Source organism: Leptonychotes weddellii, chromosome 5, assembly GCF_054177405.1.
Source record: "Leptonychotes weddellii isolate Sample4059 chromosome 5, ASM5417740v2, whole genome shotgun sequence".
Classification (NCBI taxonomy): domain Eukaryota; kingdom Metazoa; phylum Chordata; class Mammalia; order Carnivora; family Phocidae; genus Leptonychotes; species Leptonychotes weddellii.
The window spans coordinates 3657717-3681216 of NC_138373.1; the positions used below are offsets into that span (position 1 = coordinate 3657717).

Sequence of the window (23500 nt, forward strand, 5' to 3'; positions counted from 1 at the left end):
GAAAATCGGCGGGGGGGGGGGGGGGGCCTCCTCGCAACCCAAACCTCAGTTCCCGGTGAACCCGCCCAGGCCCGCGCTGTCGTCCGCGGCCAGCCGGGGCTGCCGAGCCGAGGCCTTTTGTGTGTTCTAGGCCTCCGGCTCCGTGCACGCGACCCGACTGACAAAATTATTCCCCTTTGTTTTAAACCAAAGAACAGGCCAACTTTGAGCCCGGTTCTCCCCGGCCTGCTCCTCGGCCAACGCTGCCCTCTTCGGGGCAGAACCCGGCGCTTTCTGGAACCCTGGTGTTGCTGGCCACGTGGATACATTCTCCCCTTCCCCTTCCCCCAGAGAAAACTGGCCACCTTTCGTAGGCGAGGACATCTGAGCCACCTCCACCCGTCGCCCCAAACCGCCTTTCCCGGTGGGGACCCAAGTCCCCGCGCTGTGCCAGCCTCTCGGTGAAGCCGGCCTCTGCTGCCCGCTCGGGAAGCCCTGGCCGGATCTGGGGCTTACAAGAGCCACTTTCCAGGTCCCAGGTCTGGCAACCAGGGAGCTCCCGGCCCGGGCACCGCGAAAACCCGGAGAGGCTGCGCCCGGGACATCCATTCTCGCCATCCCTTTTCTGCGACTGGCTCAGCCACGATTCGGCGCCGAGCCGAAGTTCGGCCAGCCCAGCCAAGAGGGGTCCCAGCCCTCCAGAAAGACCGAGGACGCAGCGCCAACGCCCGAACGCCGCAGGGACAAGAGCGCTCGCTCGGTGGGCAGAGCCGGGGCTCGGCCCCAGCGGATCCCGGCGTGTCTCGGCTCCGCCTCCGGCCCTGGCCCCTTTCCCCGGCCCCGGGTCGGGTCTTCCATTCCACTGTTTGGCTCGGAGAGGCCGGAGACGTGCTCGGTGCACAGGGGGCCGGATGCGGCCATAAATCTCCATGCGGGACCTCCTTCCCGCTGCTCACACGCGGGTGCTCCCGGCCGGCCCCGCGTCCGGGGCTTCACCGAGCGCCCCGCTCTCCCAGTCACAGCCTGGGGTCCCTGAGACTGCACAGGGAGTCAAGCCAGGAGCTTCCCTGTTCACCAAAGAGAGGAACGGATTCGCCCATTCAGTGCCATCACCTTCCATCCCCACGGTCGCCCGGACCTCAGGCGGCCTGGGCCTCACCGGATCCCGGCCTGGGGTAGGGCCACCCGGCCGGGCACTTACTTCTAGGAAGGCTCGGGGAGGCTGGAATGGGCGCATGGCCACCTGCTTGAGCCCAATTCCGTGCCATTAAGGGATGATACCAGGGTTAGGTCAGAGTGTCTTTTCGGAGGGCAGCCAGCCACCCTTCTCTGCAGACCCTGCTTTAATCCGGCGCCTTCGTTCTGCCCCTGAGTCCTCTGCGGTGGCTCGATATGGGGAGGTGGGCTTTTTTTCCTTTATTCCTTTTTTTTTTTTTCTTTTCTTTTTTGCCTGATGAGGACCATGCAGGGTTTCTGTGGGAGCGGCACTGGGAGGCGGGGGCTCATCTAGCTCCCCACCCCGCGCCAGCCCATCTCTCCCTCTATGCCAGGGATAGCCGGGACTTTTCGCCTCCCAGCCCCATGTCAGCACCCCCATCGGCCACCGGCTTTGGCGCAAATAGCCGAACCACCGGGAAAGCAGGAATCGGCGGGTCGATAGTGGCAGCCTGGCAGGGGCGGTGGTCTTTCCACCTGAACAGTCACGGAGCATCTGGGGGACAGACCCAGAGAGGGTGCATTTGCAATAATAACGCTTAATGTCACCAGCCTTGTGTGTCTCTTTGCCAGAGGGGCGGGAAACGGGCCTTCACGTGGGTACCTCGCAGCAGCTGAGCAGGCCTGCGCGCGATCGGGGACAAGCACCTCCGAACGGTCTTTGCTCTTTGCAGGGGACTTCGGTGGGGACAGCCGCGGAAGGGGGAGGCATTCACCCCCTCCGAGGAGCCTCCCCCTCGCTGTGCCGGTCATACAGTTGTAACGGCCGTGGTAGAGGCCGGGGGTTAGAAGGTTTGGTAAACCTCGCCGGAGACGGTCTTACTATGGGAGCTTTGGCTCCTTCCTAGAATTTCTCGAAGCATGTTTGGAGGGACTGCAAGGGCTCCGGCAGGGCCCGGAGGAAATGGAGCGCTCGCCCCGGCCGCCTGGGAGCAGAGAGGCTGCGGCGCCGCTTTCCGGCCGTGCCTCCCCCCTGCCCCAGCCCCGCCGCAGCGCCCCAGGAAGCGTCTCCGAAAACAAAGCGCTGCGGTTTCAATCCAAGGTTAAAGTCCACCACGAGCAAGTGTTGTTTTTTTTTTTTTTTTCCCTCTCCGGAATCCGAGAGCGATAGCGTTTCTCCAAATAAACCGCCAATAAATCAGCTCCCGGGGCCTCCTGCTGAAGAGCTCTACTGACCTTGGGGAATGGTTTTCCTGCTTGGACCCCCTCCGAGGCCGGGGGTGGGGGGCCACGGGGCCACGGTGCCCCCCGCCAGGGAGAGGCAGGAGAGGGGATGGCCAAGGGCATTCGTGGGTGGGTATTGTGGCACTTGCGTGCCCAGAGGGTGTGGGGAGTTTTGGAATGGGGGGGTTATCGGGGGGACTGGGAGTACCTGGCTGGTAGGGTTTATTGTGGGGGCTGGCTGCTCTGGGGGAGGCTGGCCGCATGTGCGTTAAGTGCCTGGGGAGCCCACACTGTTCAAGGATGAACACGGCCTCTTTGGGGGCCTCCTTCTTTGTCTGGGTGTGCTTGGGTGTGCTCTGCAGGCGAGTTCGTGCGGGTGTGACTAATGGGATTTATGTATGTCAGTGCCAGGGTGACTAATGGAGGGCTTGGCAGCACGTGTGTTGGGGGAGGAGGGGGCTGCACCTAGGTGGGGAGTCGGGGCTCTAGGAGGAGGCCGCCTCCTGCCTGGTCTTTAGGGGTTCACCTCTCTGGCCACCTGTTCCCAGCTTTGTTTGGACCTCTGAGCACCCCCTGGCAAGCCTGTGTGTGCTGAGATTTCTGGAGCAAATTCCATCACAGCCCTGCCCCCCCCCCCTGCAACGTACCTCTGTCCCCTCCCACTACCCTGACCCACTCTGCCTCTGCAGACCCAAGCTGGTCCCTCCCGTTCATGGCAGACAACTCCCAGTTTCTTCTTTTCCAGGCTGGAAATTTCTTTTGATGCAAACTGGTCCCTGCTTCGTACCAGCTTTAACAGCCCTCTGACTTGGGTACCATGGTGCCCGTTCGATGGACAAGAAACCCCAGGGGAAGTGACAAGCTCACACAGCTCAGAAGTGGCAGCAAACACCCTCAACGAAGCCAGGCAAGGGGGTACAAACGTGGAGCCCCAGCATCCCTGGGAGCCCCCAGCCTGACCAAGACCAGCTTAAAGAACTATACTAACCCCCCCTGCCACCCCATTTACTGCCCTTCCTCATCAATCCTCTCTACTCCCTGCTGCCTCTGTCCTGCCCCCCGCCTAGGGGGAGGCGACAGAGGTCAGAGGTCAGTGGGAGTCCTTTGGGCCTAGGGTATGGGCGGGTGAGGTCAGGCCTTCCTTGGGAGCAGGGCCCACATTCTGCACTCCAGGGCTGGAGGGGGCTGCAGGCAGGAGTTCAGGGGAGCAGACCCCGGGTCCCCCACACCTGATGTAGATTCTGGCTCAGGACACACCTGGACAATGACATTTCCCATCTCCCTCGGGGTCTTCTGGTTTCTGACACGCACACACACCGCCCCAGTCTCTGAGTGCTCTTGTGGGTGTTCTTGCTGCTGCTTGCACACACGTTCTGTCCCGTGCATCTGTGTGTCATGGGCACACTCAACACAGGCGTCCCTGCAACCCAGAGAAATGGGGTGGTCTTCCTAAGGTCACCCAGCCTGGGTGGCAACAAGCAAGCCCAACCCGTTTCTGCCCAGCCCTCCACCTCCCGTGCTCCTCACTGGTGCTCCAGGGCCCACGGTGGCATCGAGAGAGAGGGGACAGCAGCACCCAGCCTCGTCCCAGGTGTCCTGGGGTCCTCCCACACCCACAGGCTCCCAGGACCTCTGTCTCTGTCTCTCACACACGTGCGCGTGCACACACACACACACACAATGTGTGTCTCTCTCTTCACCTCCCTCCCTCCCTCCGTCCCTCCCTCCCTCCCTTCCTTTTTTTTTTTTTAATTCTTCTTTGGCATTTTCTTTCAAGCAGAAAATAAAAACATTTCCCATGGCTACAGCTTTGAAAGCCCTCTTCTCTCTGCCTTTCTCTCGCCCCCACCCCCATGTGGATCCATTTCTAGAGTCAGCAGAAAGTCAAAAACAAACCCTGAAGATCAAACCTGACAGCCCACCCCCCTTCCCGCATCCCTCCACTTTCCCTGCATGTCTTAGCCTGTCTCCACCCTGGAGATGAATAGGAGGGAGCCCCCCCCCCGCCCCGCACATGCACAAATGCACTCCCACACCTTCTATGGCCGCAGGGAGTCTCTCAAGAACCTTCTAGAGCTGCCCCTGCCAGAAAGGCCTGCTCACTCAGTTCCTCCTGCTGGAAGTGTCTGAGTTCTCCCTCACGCTCCCCTTTCCAGCCCTGCTCCATCCAACCCTCCTCTGGGAGGCCGCCTGTTGTGGGTTGAATACCCCCAAAATTCATAGATTCAAGTCCTAGCCCCAGTACCTCAAAATGTGACCTCATTTGGAAACAGCCTCCTTGCGGATGTCATTGGTTAAGGTGAGGTCATCCTGGAGTAGGATGGGCCCCTAATCCAATATGACCAGGGCCCTTATAAAAGGGGGGCACAGACAGATACAGGGGGAAGCCTTAAAAGACCGAGACGGAGACGGCCATGTAGGAGACAGAGGGAGAGGCATGGACCAGACTCCCCCACAGCCCCTGAAGGAACCCACCCTGCCCACACCTTGCTCTTGGGCTTTTGCACTGCAGAATTAAGACAGTAAGTTTCTGTTGTTATCCTGCAGTGACAAAAATCCCCAACATCTCAAAGGCTTAGCACAACACCTAAAAATGTATTCTCCCCGACACATCGTCTGCCCTGGGCCCGGGCGACACTCCACGGCACCCAAGCCACTTAGGTTCCACGAGTTGTCGACCTCGATGTGACACCATCACAGGGAAGGGAAGATCATCCCACGGGGGATAACATCACTGGTGCTCACCATCCATGTGACCACACCCAATGAAACGGTGCTAGAAGCTGGGTCTCCCCCATCCTGTGCTCAGGAAGGACCGGAAAATCTAAGATGGGTGAGCACAGGCAATGTCCACCGCAGCTAGAATGTGACCTCTCCCGATCTGTTAACTTTTTTTTTTTTTTTAAGATTTTTAAGTAATCTCGGGACGCCTGGGTGGCTCAGTCGGTTAAGCGGCTGCCTCCGGCTCAGGTCATGATCTCGGGGTCCTGGGATCGAGCCCCGCATCGGGCTCCCTGCTCGGCGGGAAGCCTGCTTCTCCCTCTCCCATTCCCACTTGCTTGTGCTCCTGCTCTCGCTATCTCTGTCTCTGTCAAATAAATAAATAAAATCTTAAAAAAAAAAAAAAAATTTTTAAGTAATCTCTACACCTAACGTGGGGCTTGAATTCACAACCCCAAGATCAAGTGTCTCATGCTCTCCCGACTGACCAGCCAGGTGCCCCTAACCATGGCACTTTTTTTTTTTTTTAAAGATTTTATTTATTTATTTGAGAGAGAGTGAGAGAGCACAAGCAGGGGGAGTGGGAGAGGGAGAAGCAGGCTTCCCACAGAGCAGGGAGCCCGATGCGGGACTCGATCCCGGGACTCCAGGATCATGACCTGGCCCACAAAGCCGCTCCCACCCCCTCCCCAGCCCCCCGACACCCACCTTTCTGCTTCGTGTCCCTGTGAATGGGACTCCTCTGAAGACCGCACATAAGTGGAATCATACAGTTTCTGTCCCTTTTGTGTCTGGCTTATTTCACTTCGTATAACGTCTTCAAGGTTTCACCCAGGTTGGAGCAGGCGCCAGAGCGTCCTTCCTTTTTAAGGCTGAATAATGTCCCACTGTATGGCTGGACGACATTTTGTTTATCTGTTCATCTGTTGATGGACACTTGGGTTGCCCCCACCTTGTGGCTCCTATGAATAACACTGTTAGGGACAGATAACCCTTCGAGTCTCTGCTCCCAATTCTTTGGGGCCTATACCCAGAACTGGAATTGCCCCATCCTACGGCATTTTTATGTTTAATTTTTGGAGGCGCCGCCATGCTGTCTTCCGGGCACAAGGGTTCCAATTTCTCCACATCCTCGCCAACGCTTGCCATTTGATATGTGTGTGTGAGGGGGGGTTCTCGTAGCCATCCTAATGGGCGTGGGGTGGTATCTCATCGTGTTCTTGATTTGTGTTGAGCGTCTTTTTGTGTGCTCATTAGCTATTTGTAGATCTTCGTTAGAGAAAAGTCTGCGCAAGTTTGTCCGTTTTTAATGTTTTTAATTGTTGTTTTGTTTTCTGTCCTTGGCACTATTTTTAACACTGTGCTGACCAAAATGGAACACTTGAGTGGGCCACCTGCTGGTCCCCGGTTTGCGAACCTCATGGAGGTTCTGCTCAGACCACCCCAGGTCGTCAGGACACTCCTAAAGGTCAATGTTTTCCTGAGGCCACACACTCACGTCCTTGCATTTACCCACTCCTGTTTGTTTAACAAATACTCACCAGGTCAAGCCCTGATAAAGTGGTACAGAGTGGCCCAGAGTCCCGTCCTCAGAGAGCTTGCAGTCCAGTGAGTTCCCGGGACACTCTGGCCAACAAAGAGTGTGGTGAGCGTGGACAAGGAGCAGCGGAGGGCCCAGGAGCAGGGCAGGGGCCAGACCAGGCAGGCCCTCCGTCCACAGGAGAAAAGAGATATTGGAAGGAGTTGGTACCCAACCTCCTCAAATAAAAGGAATACTGGGGCCCACAGCTTAAAATCCCGGAAATAGAACACCCGTGGGGATGGGTGGACCAAGCTCTCCCTCCCTCCCTCCTTATCTTTCCCCCAACCCTTCCATTCTCCCTCCCTTTCCACTGACCTTACTCTCTCCTTGGGACATCAGTGCCGTGGGATATGGCCCACCTCAGATCTGCAGCAAGAAAGAGGTACCTCCCCAAAGGGACACGGGGAGAGTTGGTAGTAAAAGGGGGGACACCACTGAGCTCTCTACCCATCAAGCGCTTCTCTGAGGGCAAGATCGAATCAGACCTGAAAGATGACAAACGGACAGATTTCCATCATGCAGCCTTGCTCAGGAGGCAGAACGTCACAGCAGGGCTTGCAATGGCCACCAACCTCGTGCTCCTTCTCCTTCCCCTCTCTCTCCTCCTCACCCCCGCCCTCCTGGGTTCAAGTTCTGGCTCTGCCACCTGCTTGACCCATGACATTTGCAAAGTCACCTCCCTGTCTCAGCCTCACTGTGCCTGTTGACCTGTCTCTCCCTGCCTGCGTCACCTGCACACCAGGTCACAATCCCAGTTCCAGAAGAGAACATGCCACGCTATGGGGCACGGGACCCGGCCTTCCCGAGCAGCTGTCGTGACCCATTGTAACCTCTGACGATGGCCACACGGTATCTCCCTGCTGCAGAGTGACCTTGACATTCCTCCCATTCAAGGTGGAGTCTATAACAAGATGCTTGGAAGTGACACGGCAAGGCTTCCAAGGCCAGGTCAGAAGAGGAGACGCCAGGTCACCCTTGTGTGTTAAGATGCTCACGTGGAGCGCTGAGCCAGCAGGTGTGAAGCTGGATTGCCCAAGGCCACCAAGCTATAAACTCCTCACACATGGTGAGGCCCTGGCGAGGTCCCAACCCCCCCCCAGCACTGACTCCTGGACGTGTGTGCAAGCAGGAGAGAGAAAGGAGCCTCCCCACAGCTGCGTGAGTGAGGCTCGGAGACTGTGACGGCCCAGGTCACCCCCGGGGTGGCAAGTGGGGCCTGGAACCCAGTTCTGTTTGCCCCCCCCCAAGGCTGCCCCCCTTGGTGGGTGCCGGAATGACCACGCTCCTCGGCCCTCCTGGGCTTGAGTCTGAGCCCCTCCAACCTCTGCCTCCCCTGTCACACGGCGGCCTCCCCTCTGGGTCTGTCTTCACGTGGCGTCCTCCACTCTGTGTGGGTCAGTCTCTGTGCCTCTTCTCCCCTTCTTATAAGGACACCAGTCATATTTGATTAAAGGCCTGCCGTACCCCAGTGGGACCTCATCTTCACTGATTACATCTGCAGTGGCCCTATTTCCAAATAAGGCCACATTGTGGGCTTCCAGAGGTCAGCACTTTAACGTGTCTTTCTGGGGCACACAATTCAATCCGCCACCCCGACCTGGATTGCCCCTCACCCCTCCGCCCCCTCCCGCCACCAGGACACAACCGAAGCCCCTCCCTCAGAAGGCACAGGGTCCTCCAGCCCTCCGTGAGGCAGAGGGGGAGACAGGCCTCGTGTGCGAGGGGCAGGTCTGGCAACGCCCACCTCCCCTCAGCACACACGCCCTGGCACAGACCGTAACTGGAGGGACCCCAGCCCAAAGCCGCCGTGACTCGGGGGCTTCGGCTAGCGAGGCCCCGGGGCCCGGGCACCCCTCGGCCAGTGGCTGCGTCGAGTGGAGCCGTCCTCCTCCCGCTCGTCCCACACCCTGCAAGGGCCCCGCTGACCCACGTGGGAGCTGACCTGTGACGCTCGGTGTTCTGGCTGCCTTTCCTTCGCTGTCACCTTCCCCACCCCTGCTTTCTGAGGGTCACCCCCGAATAAAGCACCCGCCCTCCCATCCTCGCTGTAGGGATCAGCTCTGGGGGAGCCCCTCTGGCAGCCAGTTCCTGCAAACCCTGCCCCGGCTACATGGTCTCCACCCCAGAGAGGCCAGTGGGGACCCAGGAAGGGCTGCAGAGCCGGGGCCCAGACCCGGGAGCGCCTGGACCAGAGCTCCGCCCGCACGGCCTGCCCTGACCTGTCCGCGTGTGGGGTCTGGAGGGGACGGCGTGGTTGCCTCTCCAGGTCACATGGCGGGATGGTGATGAGAAGGTCTTGAACCCCGATGATCCTCCTGACCCGGCTACTGCCTCCCACGGGTAGGTCAGCCTACAAGCCAGGGAGCCCAGGTCAGCGTGCTCGGGCCCCGGGAACAGTTCGAGATCAAGGCGAGCACAGAGCCGGCTTCTCCTGTGGCCTCTCTCCGTGGCGTTTAGACACTGTCTTCTCTCCGTGTCCTCCCGTGGTGGTCCCCCTGTGCGTGTCTGTGTCTGTGTCCCAACCTCCTCTTCTCGTAAGGACACCAGTCCTGTTGGATGAGGGCCCACCCTAGTGACCCCCTTTTAACCTAATTACCTCCTTCAAGGCCCCGTCTCCAAATGCAGATGCATTGTGGGGTATTAGGGGCTAGAACTTCAACATACGCATTTCGGGGGACAGAATTCGGCCTGTTTGGGCTGCTATAACAAATATCCAGAGCCTGGGGTTCTTAACCAACAGGCATGTATCGCTCACATTTCTGGAGGCTGGAGGTCCACGATCAAGGCACCGGCCAACTCTGTTTGGTGAGAACCTCTGTCCTGGTTCATAGATGGCTGTTTTCTCACCGTGTCCCCTTACAGCCCACACCAGAGGCCCTCTGCTTTATCATGCTCTCCCCCACGTTCAATCCAGTAGATCTCAGTAGATGTCCACCCAAGGAACAAATGAAATGACATGATCCTGGTAGGGTTTTGAAGGATGAATAGAAGTTTGCTAGGCAGAGAAGGCAGAGACAGACATTCCAGGCTAGAGGAATAGCCCGTGCTGAGGCCTAGAGACCTCCCAGCAGGGTCTGCCTGGCTCCCTGGTAGCATGCTGGGCCTGGGGGAGGGGGAGAGCCAGGCATGCCCCCCCCCCAGGTGACTGGCCACCCCAGGTCAACGCAAGTGGCAGTGGCCCTGTGCCACCCTGCTGACCTCCCACCCCTGAGCCAAGGCCCATCCAGCCTCCACAAGGAGCAGGGCCCCAGCACCTCCGCCCACAGGAGCCCAGCTTAGATGATTCTAGGTATCTCTTTTCCCCTTCACGCCTGGGTGGGTTGAGCACTATCTATTCAAACTTGCATTTTTTTTTTTTAATTTTTTATTTTATTTATTTGACAGAGAGAGACACAGCGAGAGAGGGAACACAAGCAGGGGGAGCGGGAGAGGGAGAAGCAGGCTTCCCGCGGAGCAGGGAGCCCGATGCGGGGCTCGATCCCAGGACCCTGGGATCATGACCCGAGCCGAAGGCAGACGCTTAACGACTGAGCCACCCAGGCGCCCCTCAAACTTGCATTTTATTGGTGTTTTTGTTGAAAGCCCAGGAATTATTCATGGCTGGGATTCGGTTCTCTTCTGGCAATGACCGCATTTTTGTACACAAGGTACAAATTATGTGTCAGTTCAATTCACCGTCAATCGAAGGCTGCCCCCAAGCATCAAGCAATGGAGGCTCGGAATGTTGTAGAAGTCAAGTCTGGCTGGAGGCAGCAGGGGCCTGAGTGGGTCATGGTCCCCGAAGTCACTAGGGATAGGGGACGGGGAAGGGATATAAGGGAGGCGACCAGGGAAAAAATCCCACCTCTGTCCCTTTCCCTTCCACGAGCCTGATCGGGCTCTGTCTTCCCAGGTGAAAAATGGGTGCTGTCGGGAGTATTTATTTAGCACAGGAGACTGTCCATGTGGCCTTCCACATGTGTCGTCACCCATGCCTGGCTGTGTGTCACACGCAGGGGGCCCTCCGTGGGGCCTAAAGAGGGGGGCAGAGATGCCGAAGGAAACGAGAAATGAACGCAGAAGGGTCAGCCTCCACTCCTCTGGGGGTGCTGATGTGAGAACATGGCCCCAGGAGCCTTTGACGCCCCTCCTACTGAAAGGTAGGGTTTCCAACACCCCGTGGAAGCTGGCCTCTCGACAGAATGTGACCGAACCAAGCGTGCCGTGTCTGAATTGGCCTCTCCCAACCGGCATCTCCTGCTTCCTGTGTCTTGGGGTGACACTCCTTGAAGCCAGCCACCATGATGCAAGGAGGCCCAAGCAGTCCCGTGGAGAAGGACGCACGGAGGGGGACCCCCGTCGCCAGCCTGCATGCACGTGTGGGTCGGGCGCCACCTTGGAACCCGCCCCGGGGGGTGCCGCGTGGAGCTCTGCCTGCCGAGATCCGCTCCCACGGCAGATTCACCAACAAAATAAATGACTGTCGTTGTTTTTGAGCCAACGGTACTGGGGCGGTTTAAGTAAAACATGGGGTTCAGGTGAAAAGAATTTCTTAGGCCATGTCACAGACGCCTCCCGTGGGGGCCAGAAGCCCCCCCCAGGTACCCATTGCCCAGACTTGCCCTGAGGGCCTCCCTGCGGTGGTCGGCTCATAATGTTCAGCGGGCTCTCAGCGGCGATTGGGAGGGAAGCCGGTCTCTGTGGCGTAAATACTCCTGAATCATGTTCACCAGCCTCCTCGCCAGTCCCAGATCCAGGTGTTGGCAGGGTTGGCGCCTCCTGAGGCCTCTCTCCGTGGTGTGTAGACAGGTGTCTTGTCCCAGCGTCCCCACATGGCCTTCCCTCTGCGTGTGTCTGTGTTCTGATCTCTTCTTACAAAGACACCAGTCAGACTGAAATAGGGTCCACCCTAATGACCTCACTTTACCTTAATTAGCCCTCCGAAGGCCCCAGCGGTCCTAGGCGCCACCCCTCCATGCAGCTCTGTATTCTGAGGTACGGGGGGTTAGGACTCCAACACGCGTCTTGAGGGACACAGCTCAGCCCATCACACCCCCTCCAGGTGGAGGAAGCAGCCTGAGCAGAGGTCCAGAGGCTTGGCCGAGCCGAGCCTGATCACTAGCCTACCTGCTCCTCAGACGTATCCCACTTGGCCCAGACTGAAGAGCCCCGAAACCGAGGATCTCGGGGGAAGCGAGTTGGCAGGGAGGGCAGGGAGACTCGTCAGATGCTGCTGAGGTGGGGCTCTTGAGAGCCTACAGCCTCTCTCACTGTGTCTCACTCTGTCAAATAAATAAATAAAAATCTTTTAAAAATAAAAAATAAAAAAGATGATTATAATTAAAAATGTAGTTAAGATGCAGTCACACCGGATTTTTATTTTTTTGTAAGATTTAGTTTATTGTTAGAGAGGGAGAGAGCACATGCAGGGGGAGAAGCAGAGCGAGAGGGAGAAGACTCCCTGCTGAGCAGGCAGCCCGATGCGGGGCTCGATCCCAGGACCCTGAGATCATGACCTGAGCCGAAGGCAGACGCTTAACCAAACTGAGCCACCCAGATGCCCCTATTTTTATTTATTTTTATTTTATTTATTTTATTTTATTTTATTTATACACTGGATTTTTAGAATGGGCCCTAATCTGGTGACTACTACTCTTAAAAGAACGGGGAGCTTTGGATACAGACACCCACCCTGAAGAAGGGGGCCATGTGACCACAGAGACAGACACGGGCTGGGGGTTCAGGTACCCGCCAACCACCACCGGATGCTGGGAGGGAGGCATGGGATGGGTTCTCCCCTCGGGCCTGCAGAGGGAGCATGTAACCTAGGACTTCGGGCTTCTGGAACTGTGGGAAAATACATCTCTCAGCCACTAACTTTGTGGTGTTAGGGCAGCCCCAGGAACCCAGGCACCCAGGGTACCCCCCAGGGCCCCAGCGGCGCGAAGAACCGATGGCCAGCGCCCACGGCCATCAACACGTGGAGCGGACCTTCTTTCTGGCCGCACCTTCTTTACACATCCCAGCAAGAGGGGCACCCTGAGTCCCCGCGGTCCGGACCAGGGCAGGCCCGTGACGCCTTGGACCAGAAGAACAGGGCAGAAGTGTGGCATAGGATGTCGGCTGGGGCGGGAAAGGTCATCGTCCAGTGTAATTTCCACCCGGTTCTCCGTGTGCTCGGGGGCAGGCCACCAAGTCGGGGGTCCCAGTAGCCTAGGGCCGCCACGCCGCAAGGAAGCCACCAGGAGGCACCCCGGCCAGGCAGCCCTGGCCGAGCTCCCCACCCCGGCCAGCGTCACTGTCACTGTGTCACCAGCCCTGGCTCCCAGCCTCCCTGGACCCGGGCCTGCCACACTCTCCGATGACCGCAGAGCCCGGGGTCATCTGACTGTGGCCACGTGACAGACGGCAGGCGGGAACCGTGCTGAGCATCTTCCTGATGTCCTGACCCGCAAAATCCTGAGCTAAAAAAAAGCTGGTACTAAGTGGCTGCGGGTTGCACCAAGTTATTACACAGCACTGGTAACTGGAACCGCCACTGGGCCCCGTGTGGATAACGCTCAAAGTGGGGTGCAGGGCTGCCCGGACGGGCCCGACAGAACACCTTGCACCCGCCCCCTGGCGGACCTGCCCCCACGCAGACGCGAAGGCAGCCACAGCGCCCACCGCCCTCCGGAGGGCCTCCCGTGGCTGCCGTGGCTGCCGCTCCTGGGAGAGAGAGCCCCCGGCAGGGCCTCGCCGGGAGCCAGGGGCCGCGTGGCTCTGGGCCCGCTCCTGTTCCCCGAGGCCCGGGGCCGCTCCAAATACTCGCCCTGCCCACAGCGTCCCAGACACAGGGCGGAGGGGCCGAGACAGGCTGGCCAGGGGCCCTGGTGACAACACAGCCACCACGCCCTTGTTCTGTCTGCTGTGCGGCCCTGCCCGCCTGGCTCCTCTCAGCCGGCCTTGACATTGGCATTTCAACATGGCGCAGGGCTCCCAAAGACGGCAGAGGCCCACGCACACGCACACGCGCACGCGCACACGCGTGCCGACCTGCTTCCCCGAGGAACGGCCGCGCTCCCCAAGCCGTCCCCGCCAAGGCCGGCCCGGGCTGCGGGAGGAGCGCTGGGCATCGGGCCCAGCCCCGCCACGGCTCCCCCGGGGACTCGACTTTCTCATCTGTAACGCGGGCTGAAGATACCACCTCTTGGAAGTGACGTCCCATGGTGGGTGCGCAGGAAGTGTTGCTGACATGGGGTGATTCAGGGGAGCAGGGAGAGCGACTGTCTGCCCTTCCCTCCCTCTCTGCCCCCAGGGGTCAGCTGAGGCTGGCTGCAACAGCTCGCCCCGCCGTCAATGCTGCAAGCTTTTTGACGACTGAGCTGGCTCGTTCCTCCTTCCCTCCCGCCTGCCCAGGCTCCTCTCTGAGAGCTTCTGGGGAAAGGCGGGCAGTGAGCATTTAAGACGGTGGCATGAACTGGGAAGGAAACACACACATTGAGGACCTCCTGCATGCACGCTCCAGCAGGCTGAGGCCCCCGTGAAGTTCATCAAATACCTGCCCCTCTCGCCCCATCCCCAGGCCCTGCAGCCGGCCAGTTCCAGGATGGGGGACCGAGGCTGGCAGGGAGGAAGGACCTTGCTGGGCCCAGCCAGCCCCAGGTCAGTGTGGTCTCCCCATCTCCACCGAGACCTGAATGTGCTCATTAAAGATCCCAAATCGGGCGCCTGGGTGGCTCAGATGGTTAAGCGTCTGCCTTCGGCTCAGGTCGTGATCTCAGGGTCCTGGGATCGAGTCCCGCATCGGGCTTCCTGCTCCTTGGGAGCCTGCTTCTCCCTCTGCCTTTCTCTCTCTCTCTCTCTCTGTCTCTCATGAATAAATAAATAAAATCTTTAAAAAAAAAAATTAAAAAATTAAAAAAAAATAAAGATCCCAAATCCCTTAGCTTTTAAAACACAGGCTCCAGGATCTGAAACCAGGGGATTCAAAGGCACTTCTCAACCTGGGAGACAGGTCTGCCCCCACAGGAGCGGACAGGGCAGGAGGGGGTGCCTCGCTGAAATAAAGGGGGGCTCCAGGGGCTGATGACTCAGCCAGGGCAGGTAGAGGGGCCTGAGCTGCCTTGAGGGGCACCAGGGTCCCCCTCCTCGCCCTCCCCCTCATCCTCCTTCTCCTCCCCCCTCCTCCTCCCCCTCCTCCTCCCCCTCCTCCTCCCCCTCCTCCTTCCCCTCCTCCTCCCTTTACAAATGCCTCTCAGCTGCCCTCTCTCGTTCCTGAAATTCCACTCTGGGCTCCACCCTGGGGCCCAGGCTGCGAAGGCCTTGCGCGGATGCATGGATTCGCTGTAGCAGGTTGGCTCTGGGCCTCAGTGTCCCTCCCTGTAAGTGGAGACAGGAAGGGGGACCACCTGGGAGCAAGGAAAATTCTGGGGTCAGTCCCACACTCAGCAAATATGTGTCAAGCTCCTATTCTGACCCCGGGGTTGGGGGCGGGGGGCACAGCCGTGGGCAGGACCCTCTTGTCCTTCCCCTCACAGGGCTGTGGCAGGTGGGCAGCCCTAGTCCCCGACCTCGCATCCACTCAGACACCCTCAGGCTCACTGGCCAGTGAGCTCTTTGGCCTCCCAAGTCCCCCCGGCCTGTCACCTGGTGCTCTGGGGGCTCTGGGGGTCAGAGCTCAGGAGCTTGAGTTGGCTGGGTGGGCCGTGGCAGCCACGGAGGGGTTGAGAGGAGTGACTACCCTGTTTGGGGACCTTACCCGGCTCATTAAGGGAGGGTCCCCGGGGTACCAGCGAGGGGGCAGGGGGAGAAGCCAAGCCAGGGTGAGCCAGTCACAGGTCACGGCTCAGGGCTGTCCCGAGGTGGGGGATTCTTTCCAGGGATCTGCCACACCCACCAGGCAGCCCCAGTGACCCCAGGGCAGGCCTCTGAGAAAGGCGCAGGTGTCAAAAGGATCTAAGGTCACACTCAAGAGTCATAAGCAGTAAGTAGGCCGGAGGTGACTGGGGCTGAGGGAGAGGGGTGGGAAGCATGTGTAATGGGGACAGAGTTTCAGTTCGGGAAGATGAAAGAGTTCTGGAGAAGGACGCCAGGGCTGACTGCACAGCAGTGGGACCGCACCGAACGCCCCTGACCTGGGCCCAGGGGGGCGGGGATGGGGGCAGTGTGCGCTCCTGCAAGAACCCAGCTCTCCAGAAAGGGCTCCAAAGGTTCCTTCCTGGAACCTTCCTGGAACAAGGTTGTCCCTGGAGACCTAATCCCTTCTGGGGATTTAAAAGCCACCAACTTGCCAAGGAAGAAGCCGACTCCTGGCCTTAGGCGATGCCAGCTTCCCATTTTAATTGGAGCATTTTGAGCCCTGAGCGCGAAGTTCCCAAAGTCCCAAGGCTCCCCCGCTGTGCCCACAGGGACAGGAGACATGTGCCGGCTCCGGGCTTGGGGCTTCCGAGCCCCCGTGGCTCCATCAGCGGTCCGATCACGTGGGGTGTGGGGCACCCACAACCGTGGCTGGTGAGTGGCCAGGCCACCAGCCACCAGCTGTACAAAATCCCCCATCCCAGACCTCCACTCAGTGCCAGCGAGCGTGACAGAGCATCCAGTTGGCCCGACACTGTCCCACTTTCATCGCTAAATGTCTTGTGTCCAGGCAGCCTCTCGGCCTGGCCCACAGGTCACCCTGCCACCACAACCAAGGGGTGTAGTGGGTTAAGCGGTGTCCCCCCAAAAGACATGTTTGCCTGGAACCTCAGGATATGACCTTATTTGGAAATAGTCTTTGCAGATACAGTTAAGGTAAGGATCTCTGGTTAAAGATCATCCTGGATTAGGGTGGGCCTAGATTCAGTGAGAGTCCTTATAAAGAACCAGGGTCTTTATACACACACACACACACACAAGGGGGGGTGTGCAGGTGGGGCCAGAGGTCAGAGGGAGACCTCCACGAGCCAGGGAACGCCAACGATCAAGGAGAGCTGGAGCCACCAGAATCTGGAAGGGGCCTGGAGCGGATTCCCTGTCCGAGCCTCCGGAAGGAACCGCCCGGCTGACACCTGAATCGCAGACTTCTGGCCTCCAAGGGGTGAGGGAATAGATTCCGGTTGTTTTCGGCCACTCTGCGCTGGGGGCCCTGGCCAGTCCCCCGGGGGTGCCTCCACCCCAGCCTCAGCCCCACGGCGGCTCCCGGCTCCAGGGGGCTAATCTCCTGCTGCTCCCACACTGGGCACAGGATCTGTTTTCCATAAACACTCTTTTGAACCGAATTTCATTTTTCTCACCCAAGGAAAGCGTCTAGAAGAGAATGCCCAGACTCTCAGGGTGGAGAGTAAAGGGGGAGGAGGATGTTCTGTGTTTTGTTGAGGGTTTTTTCTTTTTTTTCTGGCATTCTCTGTCCTTCCTGATTTTTCTCTAATGAACATGGGGCCAAGGGCCTCTGAAAGTGGGTTTCTGCCCCCCGGGCGGCTCTAACATCAGGAAGCCAGGGCAGGGGAGCATGGAGGGGAGGAAGCAGGTCGCCCAGGGTGGGCAGGACGCAGTGACCAGCACTCAGCTATCCCCCCTATTGCCCCCATGTTGAGTGCTGGGCGCTGGGAGGCAGGGTGGGAGGGAGGGGTGCTCCAGGCAGATAACAGCTGATAGCCTGGGACCCCCCCAGGCTATCAGCCCTCCGGAGGGGAGGACGTCCTCTATCTTCCTCCAAGACCAAGATCCTCCTCCAAGATCCAAGGCTCGGGATCTACAAGCTTATTTACACAGGCTGGGGCCTCCCTGCCCCAGATGGGGCCCCAGAGGCCACAGAGACCACCAGGCCAGAGGCATCCATGCTGGAGGGGTGCAGGGACTCAGTGGAAGCTGCCCCCCCGTCTCCCAAACTCGGCCCCTTTGCAGCATCTTTAATTTGTTTGTGCAGAAAATAAGCTAAGGGAGGCAGCGGAGACTTTGTTTAAAAAAGAGCAGGCCTCAGCATTTCCCGGGCGCTGGCAGCGTGCCTGGGAGGGGGAGGGGGAGGAGGGCGCATGTGGATTCATCTCATTCCTGCGTGGAATCGCTCCCTCCATCACCCACCAGAGGCCCAGCCCGCCTCCTCTGCCCCGGCTCCGAGGCCCGCACCCTCGGTCCTGTGGCCTGGCTGAGGGAAGGCCCGAAAGGCCCCTCCGCGGAGACCTGGGCCCGCCCCCCGCCCCCGAAGCTGGGGGGGCGGCGGGGGGGGGCAGCAAAGCCAGGGCTGCCCGAGGCTCCTGCCTGCCTGGGTCTCAGTGACCCATCTGTACAATGGGATCACAGGGTCACGGCCCCTGAAGTGAGGTGCGGACGTGTCCACAGGGCGTAGGAAGGGGTGTGTGTGCCGAGCGTGCCGGGCACAAAGTGGCTTCTGACGCAGACATGCTTCCCGGTTTGAGGGGTCGGCAAGGGCAGGATCTCTTCATGGGCCCCCACTCCAGGCCAGCCCCTGGCGACTCTCTGGGGCACAATGCTGCAGAGGGAGGCCGAAGCTCAGAGCCCACGGTGGTGGAGCCTGGGTTCTCACTGGCCTCCGGGGGGCGGGGGAGCGGGACGGGACTCCACCCAGGCACCCCACGGCCCCACCCCAGGGCCCTGCCGTCCCTGGCTGCGCACCCCACGGCCATGGCGGGCAGCTGCCCAAGGCTCCTGGCAGAGGTGGCCACTCTGAGCGCCCCCCACCCCGGGGCCTGGCAGGGCTGGAGGAAGCCCCAGGAGAGGGGCCAAGGGCGCCCCCCACGCAGCCACGCCTGCTTCTCCAGATTCTGCAGGCTCTGCTGACACCTGCTGGCATCACATCACCATAGCAACCCTGGCCACGCCTCCCCCCCCCCTCCCCCCGCAGCAAGGAGTGAATGGGGTGGGGGTGGCCCGGGGCAGATGGGGCCCAGTGGACCCACAAGGGTGGCGCCCACCGGGAATGGCAGGCCGATTCCGGGGGCAGCTTTCCATTATTCCCACAAAATGCTGTGCCCCCACCCTGCCTGGCCTCATCTCTCCTCCACACCCCACCGCCCCAGAGACTCCCCAGAGCCCGGCCCTGCGCCCAGCCCCCAGTCCTCAGCGCAGGACTTGTCCTGGGGTACAGGCTTCAGGGGTTCCCATGTTGGGCACCGTGACCCCTCCCACCCCGCAGGGGCCACCAGAAGGCAGGCAGGGGGGTGCCTTCCCCCACCCCAGCTCCCCTGGGTTTCAACCTCCTCCATACTGCTGGCCCGCGTTCACCTCACTCCATGCCTGGGCCCAGGCCAGCCACCCCTCACCCGGGCGGCTGTCACCCCTCACCTGGGCGGCTGCCACCCCTCACCTGCATGCGTGTCACCCCTCACCTGGTGCCTGCCACCCCTCACCTGCATGCATGTCACCCCTCACCTGGGTGGCTGCCACCCCTCACCTGGGCGGCTGTCACCCCTCACCTGGGCTCCTGCCAACCCTCATCTGGGCACCTGCCACCCCTCACCTGGGTGCCTGTCACCCCTTACCTGGATGGCTGTCACACCCCAGCCCCAGGCCCTTGCTCTTCTGTGGCCTCCAAAGCCACATGTGTGTGTGCCCCACAGGGAAAGTCCCAGACCCTCCCTCAGGCCACACAGGCCTGCTGTTCCCACCTGGGGGCTCAGAGCATCCCATCCCCCTTCCCAGAATGTTTTTCCCAGCTCTGTCGATCTCTGTTCAGCAAAGCCTTCCAGGACATTCCACCAGCTGGGACCTCTCTGGGCCCTGTCGTTACCTGGGGACTGTGTCTCCGCCTCACCATGGTGCCCCAGTGGCACTGTTATGATTGCAGGGTCCCCACTGTGCCTGGGCTGAGCCCAGTGCCGGCACCGGGAAGCGTTTGCTGACTTGGGGGCCTCCTGGCCTCTCCCGTCCCTGCTGGCTATGCCCTATGGGATGACACAAGCCTGACCCCACATGCCCAGCACATCCTGCCCCCAGGGCCTGGCACTGGGCCTCAGTACACAGAAACGGGGAGCTGCAGCGACCCTTCTGGAAGCCTTCTGAAATGGCCGCTCAGTGGTGGGAGCCGGTGATGGACATTGGGCCACCATCTCTATTAGTCCCTTTGGATGGGGTAGTGGACCGGAAGGACGAAGAGAAAGAGCCCTGGTTTTGCCCCAAGGTGGCCCGGGGTCTTGGGTTGGTCGCCTCCTCCAGGGCCTCAGTCTCCCCATCTGTACTCAACAGATTGGGCCCATCTGGTTCTGACAACTTGGTGATGCCTGGGTGGACCCTGATGGCCGAGGGGGAGACCAGCCCTTCCCAGATGCCCCCCATGCCCTGGGTACCGCTCATGCTCTGGGTACCCAGCCACCCTGCAGGCCTGGCCCAGTGCCTGTTCCCAGTCTTGCACCCAGAAAGCTGGTGGCAGCCCCTGCCCCAGTGCCCAGAAAGTCCCTGAAGCTCAGCTGGCCCCAAAGGGGAGGCTGGTCTCTCCTCTCATCCCCCTCTAACGGCAGCACTGAGTGCCTCCCGGCCCTCCGGGCCATCCCGGCCCAGAAAGACAGCCACGATGTCAGGGCATCTTGGCCATAGTCACCAGAAGCCATGTGTCGGGCCAGGGGAGGCCCCACGGACTGGTCAGCAGACCAACCTAGCCTCCCAACACACCTCTCACCTCTTTCTCTGTGGGCCTCTCTTCCTCCTCTCTCCACCCCCTGTCAATCTGTTTGGTTTGGGTTTGTTTTAAAGATTTTAAGTCATCTCTCCACCCAACATGGGGCTCAAACTTACAAGCCCAAGATCAAGAATGGCACGCCCTAGGGCTGCCCCCTGCTAATCTCTTCATCTGATTTCCCTCTGCTTCTCTGTCTCTGGCACCCCAGGCAGAGGGAACAGCCTGTGCAAAGGCCCTGTGGTGGACCAAGCACAGAGCAACAGAGGACTTGAAGGGAGACAGGCGGGGCAGAGAGTAGAGTATACAGAAGCAAGAGCATGAGATGGGGAAGGGACAGCACTGGATGCTGAGACTCAGAACGGGGCCATCCCCTCTAAGAACACAGACTTGCAGGCTGACAGAGAACAACTCAAATCAGATCAGCTCAGGTTAGATCCACCAGAGTCATCATACTTGTGTATCAGAAAAGGATCTAGTGGACACTGTGTGCTCCATAAAATCCAATCTGTCCCACCCCCATTCTGTAGTAGCCCCCATGGTTTGGGTGGACCCTAACTGGTCTAAGCAAATCAGGGTGTTCTCATCTCCCTGGTCATAATAATTGGTTCAGGGGTAGGAATAAACAAGGAATCCCACAGCCCAGCTGGCCAATCACCATCCTAAACTGAGTCCTTGCAGACACTACTAAGCTGCTGGATCAATCCCGACCTGAAGTCTACCCATACCATTTCTTTATTGAAATAAATTCCCTTTATAATTAAGCCATTTTGCACTAGGTTTCTATTATTTTCTAGCATTTGCTACCAAAACACATCCTGGGAATGTGTTCTCCCGGAGACTCAATGTAGCAATGAGGCCACCTCCGAAGCCAGACAGAACAGTTTCCAGATGGCAATAAAGCAAGGAATGCCTCTCCAGTGTCAAGGAGGATCAAGCTGTATTTTAAAAAACAACAGAAGGTCTGGGAAACTTAACCCTTGGATAGCAAAGGCCTGCAATGCTCCCAGTGGGTGGGTGGGAGGGGGCAGGCGGCTGGCCTGGCGACGGGGTCCAGGCCCCCTTGCTCAGCTTATCTCCAAGTCACATCCCGGCAAAATGCCACCCCAGCCACCGCGCCCAGCTGGCCTGTGCCCACAGCCCGCCGTCCAATTCTCTCAGCGACTCTATCGCACCACCCGAGCCACGCTGGAAAATTGCCCACAAGTTAAAAGAGATTTCTTTCCAGCAGACATCGCTCCGGCAGATCCGGGCCTTATCTTCCCCTTCCAGAATGAGTGTTGTTCATTTCACTTCCTAAAATAAAATAAAATTTTAAAAAATCTAAACCACAAACTGAAAAACAGGTGGGGCCATTTCAGGATTTGGCTGGAGCTTGTCTGGGAGCTGATAAGGAGCAGCCAGTTGCCGGGCAACACGGCAGCGAGCCGAAGGGGAGACGGGCCCGGCGTTTCCGGGGCACCCATCTGTCCCCCCAAAAAATAGCTGGGCCCGAGCAGGCCCAGGGCTCAGTAAGGCCTTTCTCATTCTAGAGAGGTTTCACCCCTAAGTATTTGGGAGCCTAGAGAGATGAGGAGCAGAGCAGAGGAGTCTGCCTGTGCAGAAATGGTATGAAACAATGTGTTAATGGGGCAGAAAGGGCACCAGTGACTGCCCCCGGGGGTCGGGGCCTGGCACCCTGAAAGCAGTCAGAGGCAAATGCACGTCTGGCCTGGGAACCCCGACTGGGGGGCTGCTGGTGGACCTCCTGGAGGGAGGTCTGCAGAGGTGGGCTAACAGGGCTCTGCCTTGACCCGGCTCTGGTCCACGAATTCATCAGGAATTGGCACGAGGGATAGAAATCGCCTGATGAAAGGTACAGCCAATCCAAAGAGCCAGGAGAGGCAGGAAAACCAACAAACAAACCCGCATTTCATTGGGCCACCACCCCCAACCCAGCCCGACCCAACCCAACGAAACCTGCCAGGCGCTCAGTGTGGGGTGGGGGCCCACCGTCCCCCGTGGGCTGTGTGACCGTGCAAGCTGGCGGTCAGCTGGTTAGACTGGGCGACATGGCGCCACCCACTTCACAGGTCGTGTGTTTGTGGAGAGAGGGTTTCAAATGGCATCCGATATGCAGTGAGGAAGCCACAAACTACTACCATTGCTGGTAAGTGCGGTATCAGCTGACTGAATGCAGAACAATCATAAGAACACTCCTAAGACGAAAAGGCCGAGAGCTGAAGACACACACGGGGTGACATCTGTCACTTGCACACCTCTGTCCTCCCCTCTGTGCCCGCCCACCCTCCTCCCTCCTCCCAGTGACGCTGCCGTCCTTGGCTTTAGGGCGCTTAGTGATCTGCCCTGTGTCATGAAGCCTCCCGATTCCTGCGTGTAGAAATCACCACCCCTCCACTCAGATCCTATAAGGACTTCCTTGTCCGTCTCCAGTGGCCGTCAGCACTCCCTCCCTGGGGATGGATATTTCTATAGACACCTGCCTGAGTTCCTTGTTAAATGAGGGACTGACCATACCAACTGCTGGCGAGGACATGCAGCAACAACCTTGGTTTACCCAACATACCACCCAAGGAGCCTGAGGACGGGCTGCCGACTTCCCGCTCAGGGAGTCAGAGGCGATACCACACACCCGGGGGCATCTGGAAGTGTTTGGGGGCTTTGGTTTTCCCGGCACACGAGGCGTCCCTGGCATGTCCCAAGGGCTTAAGATGTCGCCCCTTCCCAAAAGCCAGTGTGGAAAATTCACCAGGAAGCCATGAAATCCACTTAGTGGGCTCCATCCAACCAAAGTTTAGTTTCTCAATGAAAGAGAGAATAGGACAAGAGAATACAAGATAAAACATCAGCATGCGTGTGAGGATCGCCTCCTGACCATCTAGTTCGGGTCACTACGTCTGTGTTCTCCGTACTAGGTCATGATGTAAAATACAGTCTTACTGGGGGCCCAGGAGAAAACAAGTGTGACAAACACGAGGTGCTCTCACAGGCTCCTGAGGGGGGAAACACCCACAGCGCTGCCCCCCACAACCCCCATGGAGCCGAGCGAGGCCTGAGGGACAGTCTGGGGCCGCCTGAGCGACCGGGAGCTTGGCTGAGGGACGCACAAGCGTCCACACAGGCCGCAGCCGGAGGAGGCCTCAGCCCCGGGGCGGGCACAGCGGGTGTTCCGGGCCCGTGTGTGGGCTTCGGTCGGCCCAGAGAACGGATGGCCTGCGGCTGGCGAGACCCTCCTCAGTGCAGGGGACCCAGCATTGGCCCCATCCCCC

General features: G+C 59.3%; 2 protein-coding genes across 2 annotated transcripts in view; one reads left to right on the top strand and one right to left on the bottom strand.

Moving 5' to 3' along the window:
- Positions 1 to 5256, top strand: part of LOC115941305 (uncharacterized) — a 5912-nt gene extending 656 nt beyond the window's left edge. Inside the window, exons 3-4 of the mRNA XM_081822765.1 lie at positions 447 to 1154; positions 3104 to 5256. Of these exons, the coding sequence (XP_081678891.1) occupies positions 447 to 1154; positions 3104 to 3317 (922 nt within the window). The 3' untranslated portion in view covers positions 3318 to 5256. The remainder of the gene's footprint in view (positions 1 to 446; positions 1155 to 3103) is intronic.
- Positions 5257 to 10068: 4812 nt separating this feature from the next.
- FBXL18 (F-box and leucine rich repeat protein 18) overlaps positions 10069 to 23500 on the bottom strand; it is a 58041-nt gene continuing 44609 nt past the window's right edge. Inside the window, exon 4 of the mRNA XM_081819037.1 lies at positions 10069 to 11922. Coding sequence (XP_081675163.1) covers positions 11775 to 11922 — 148 coding nt within the window. The 3' untranslated portion in view covers positions 10069 to 11774. The remainder of the gene's footprint in view (positions 11923 to 23500) is intronic.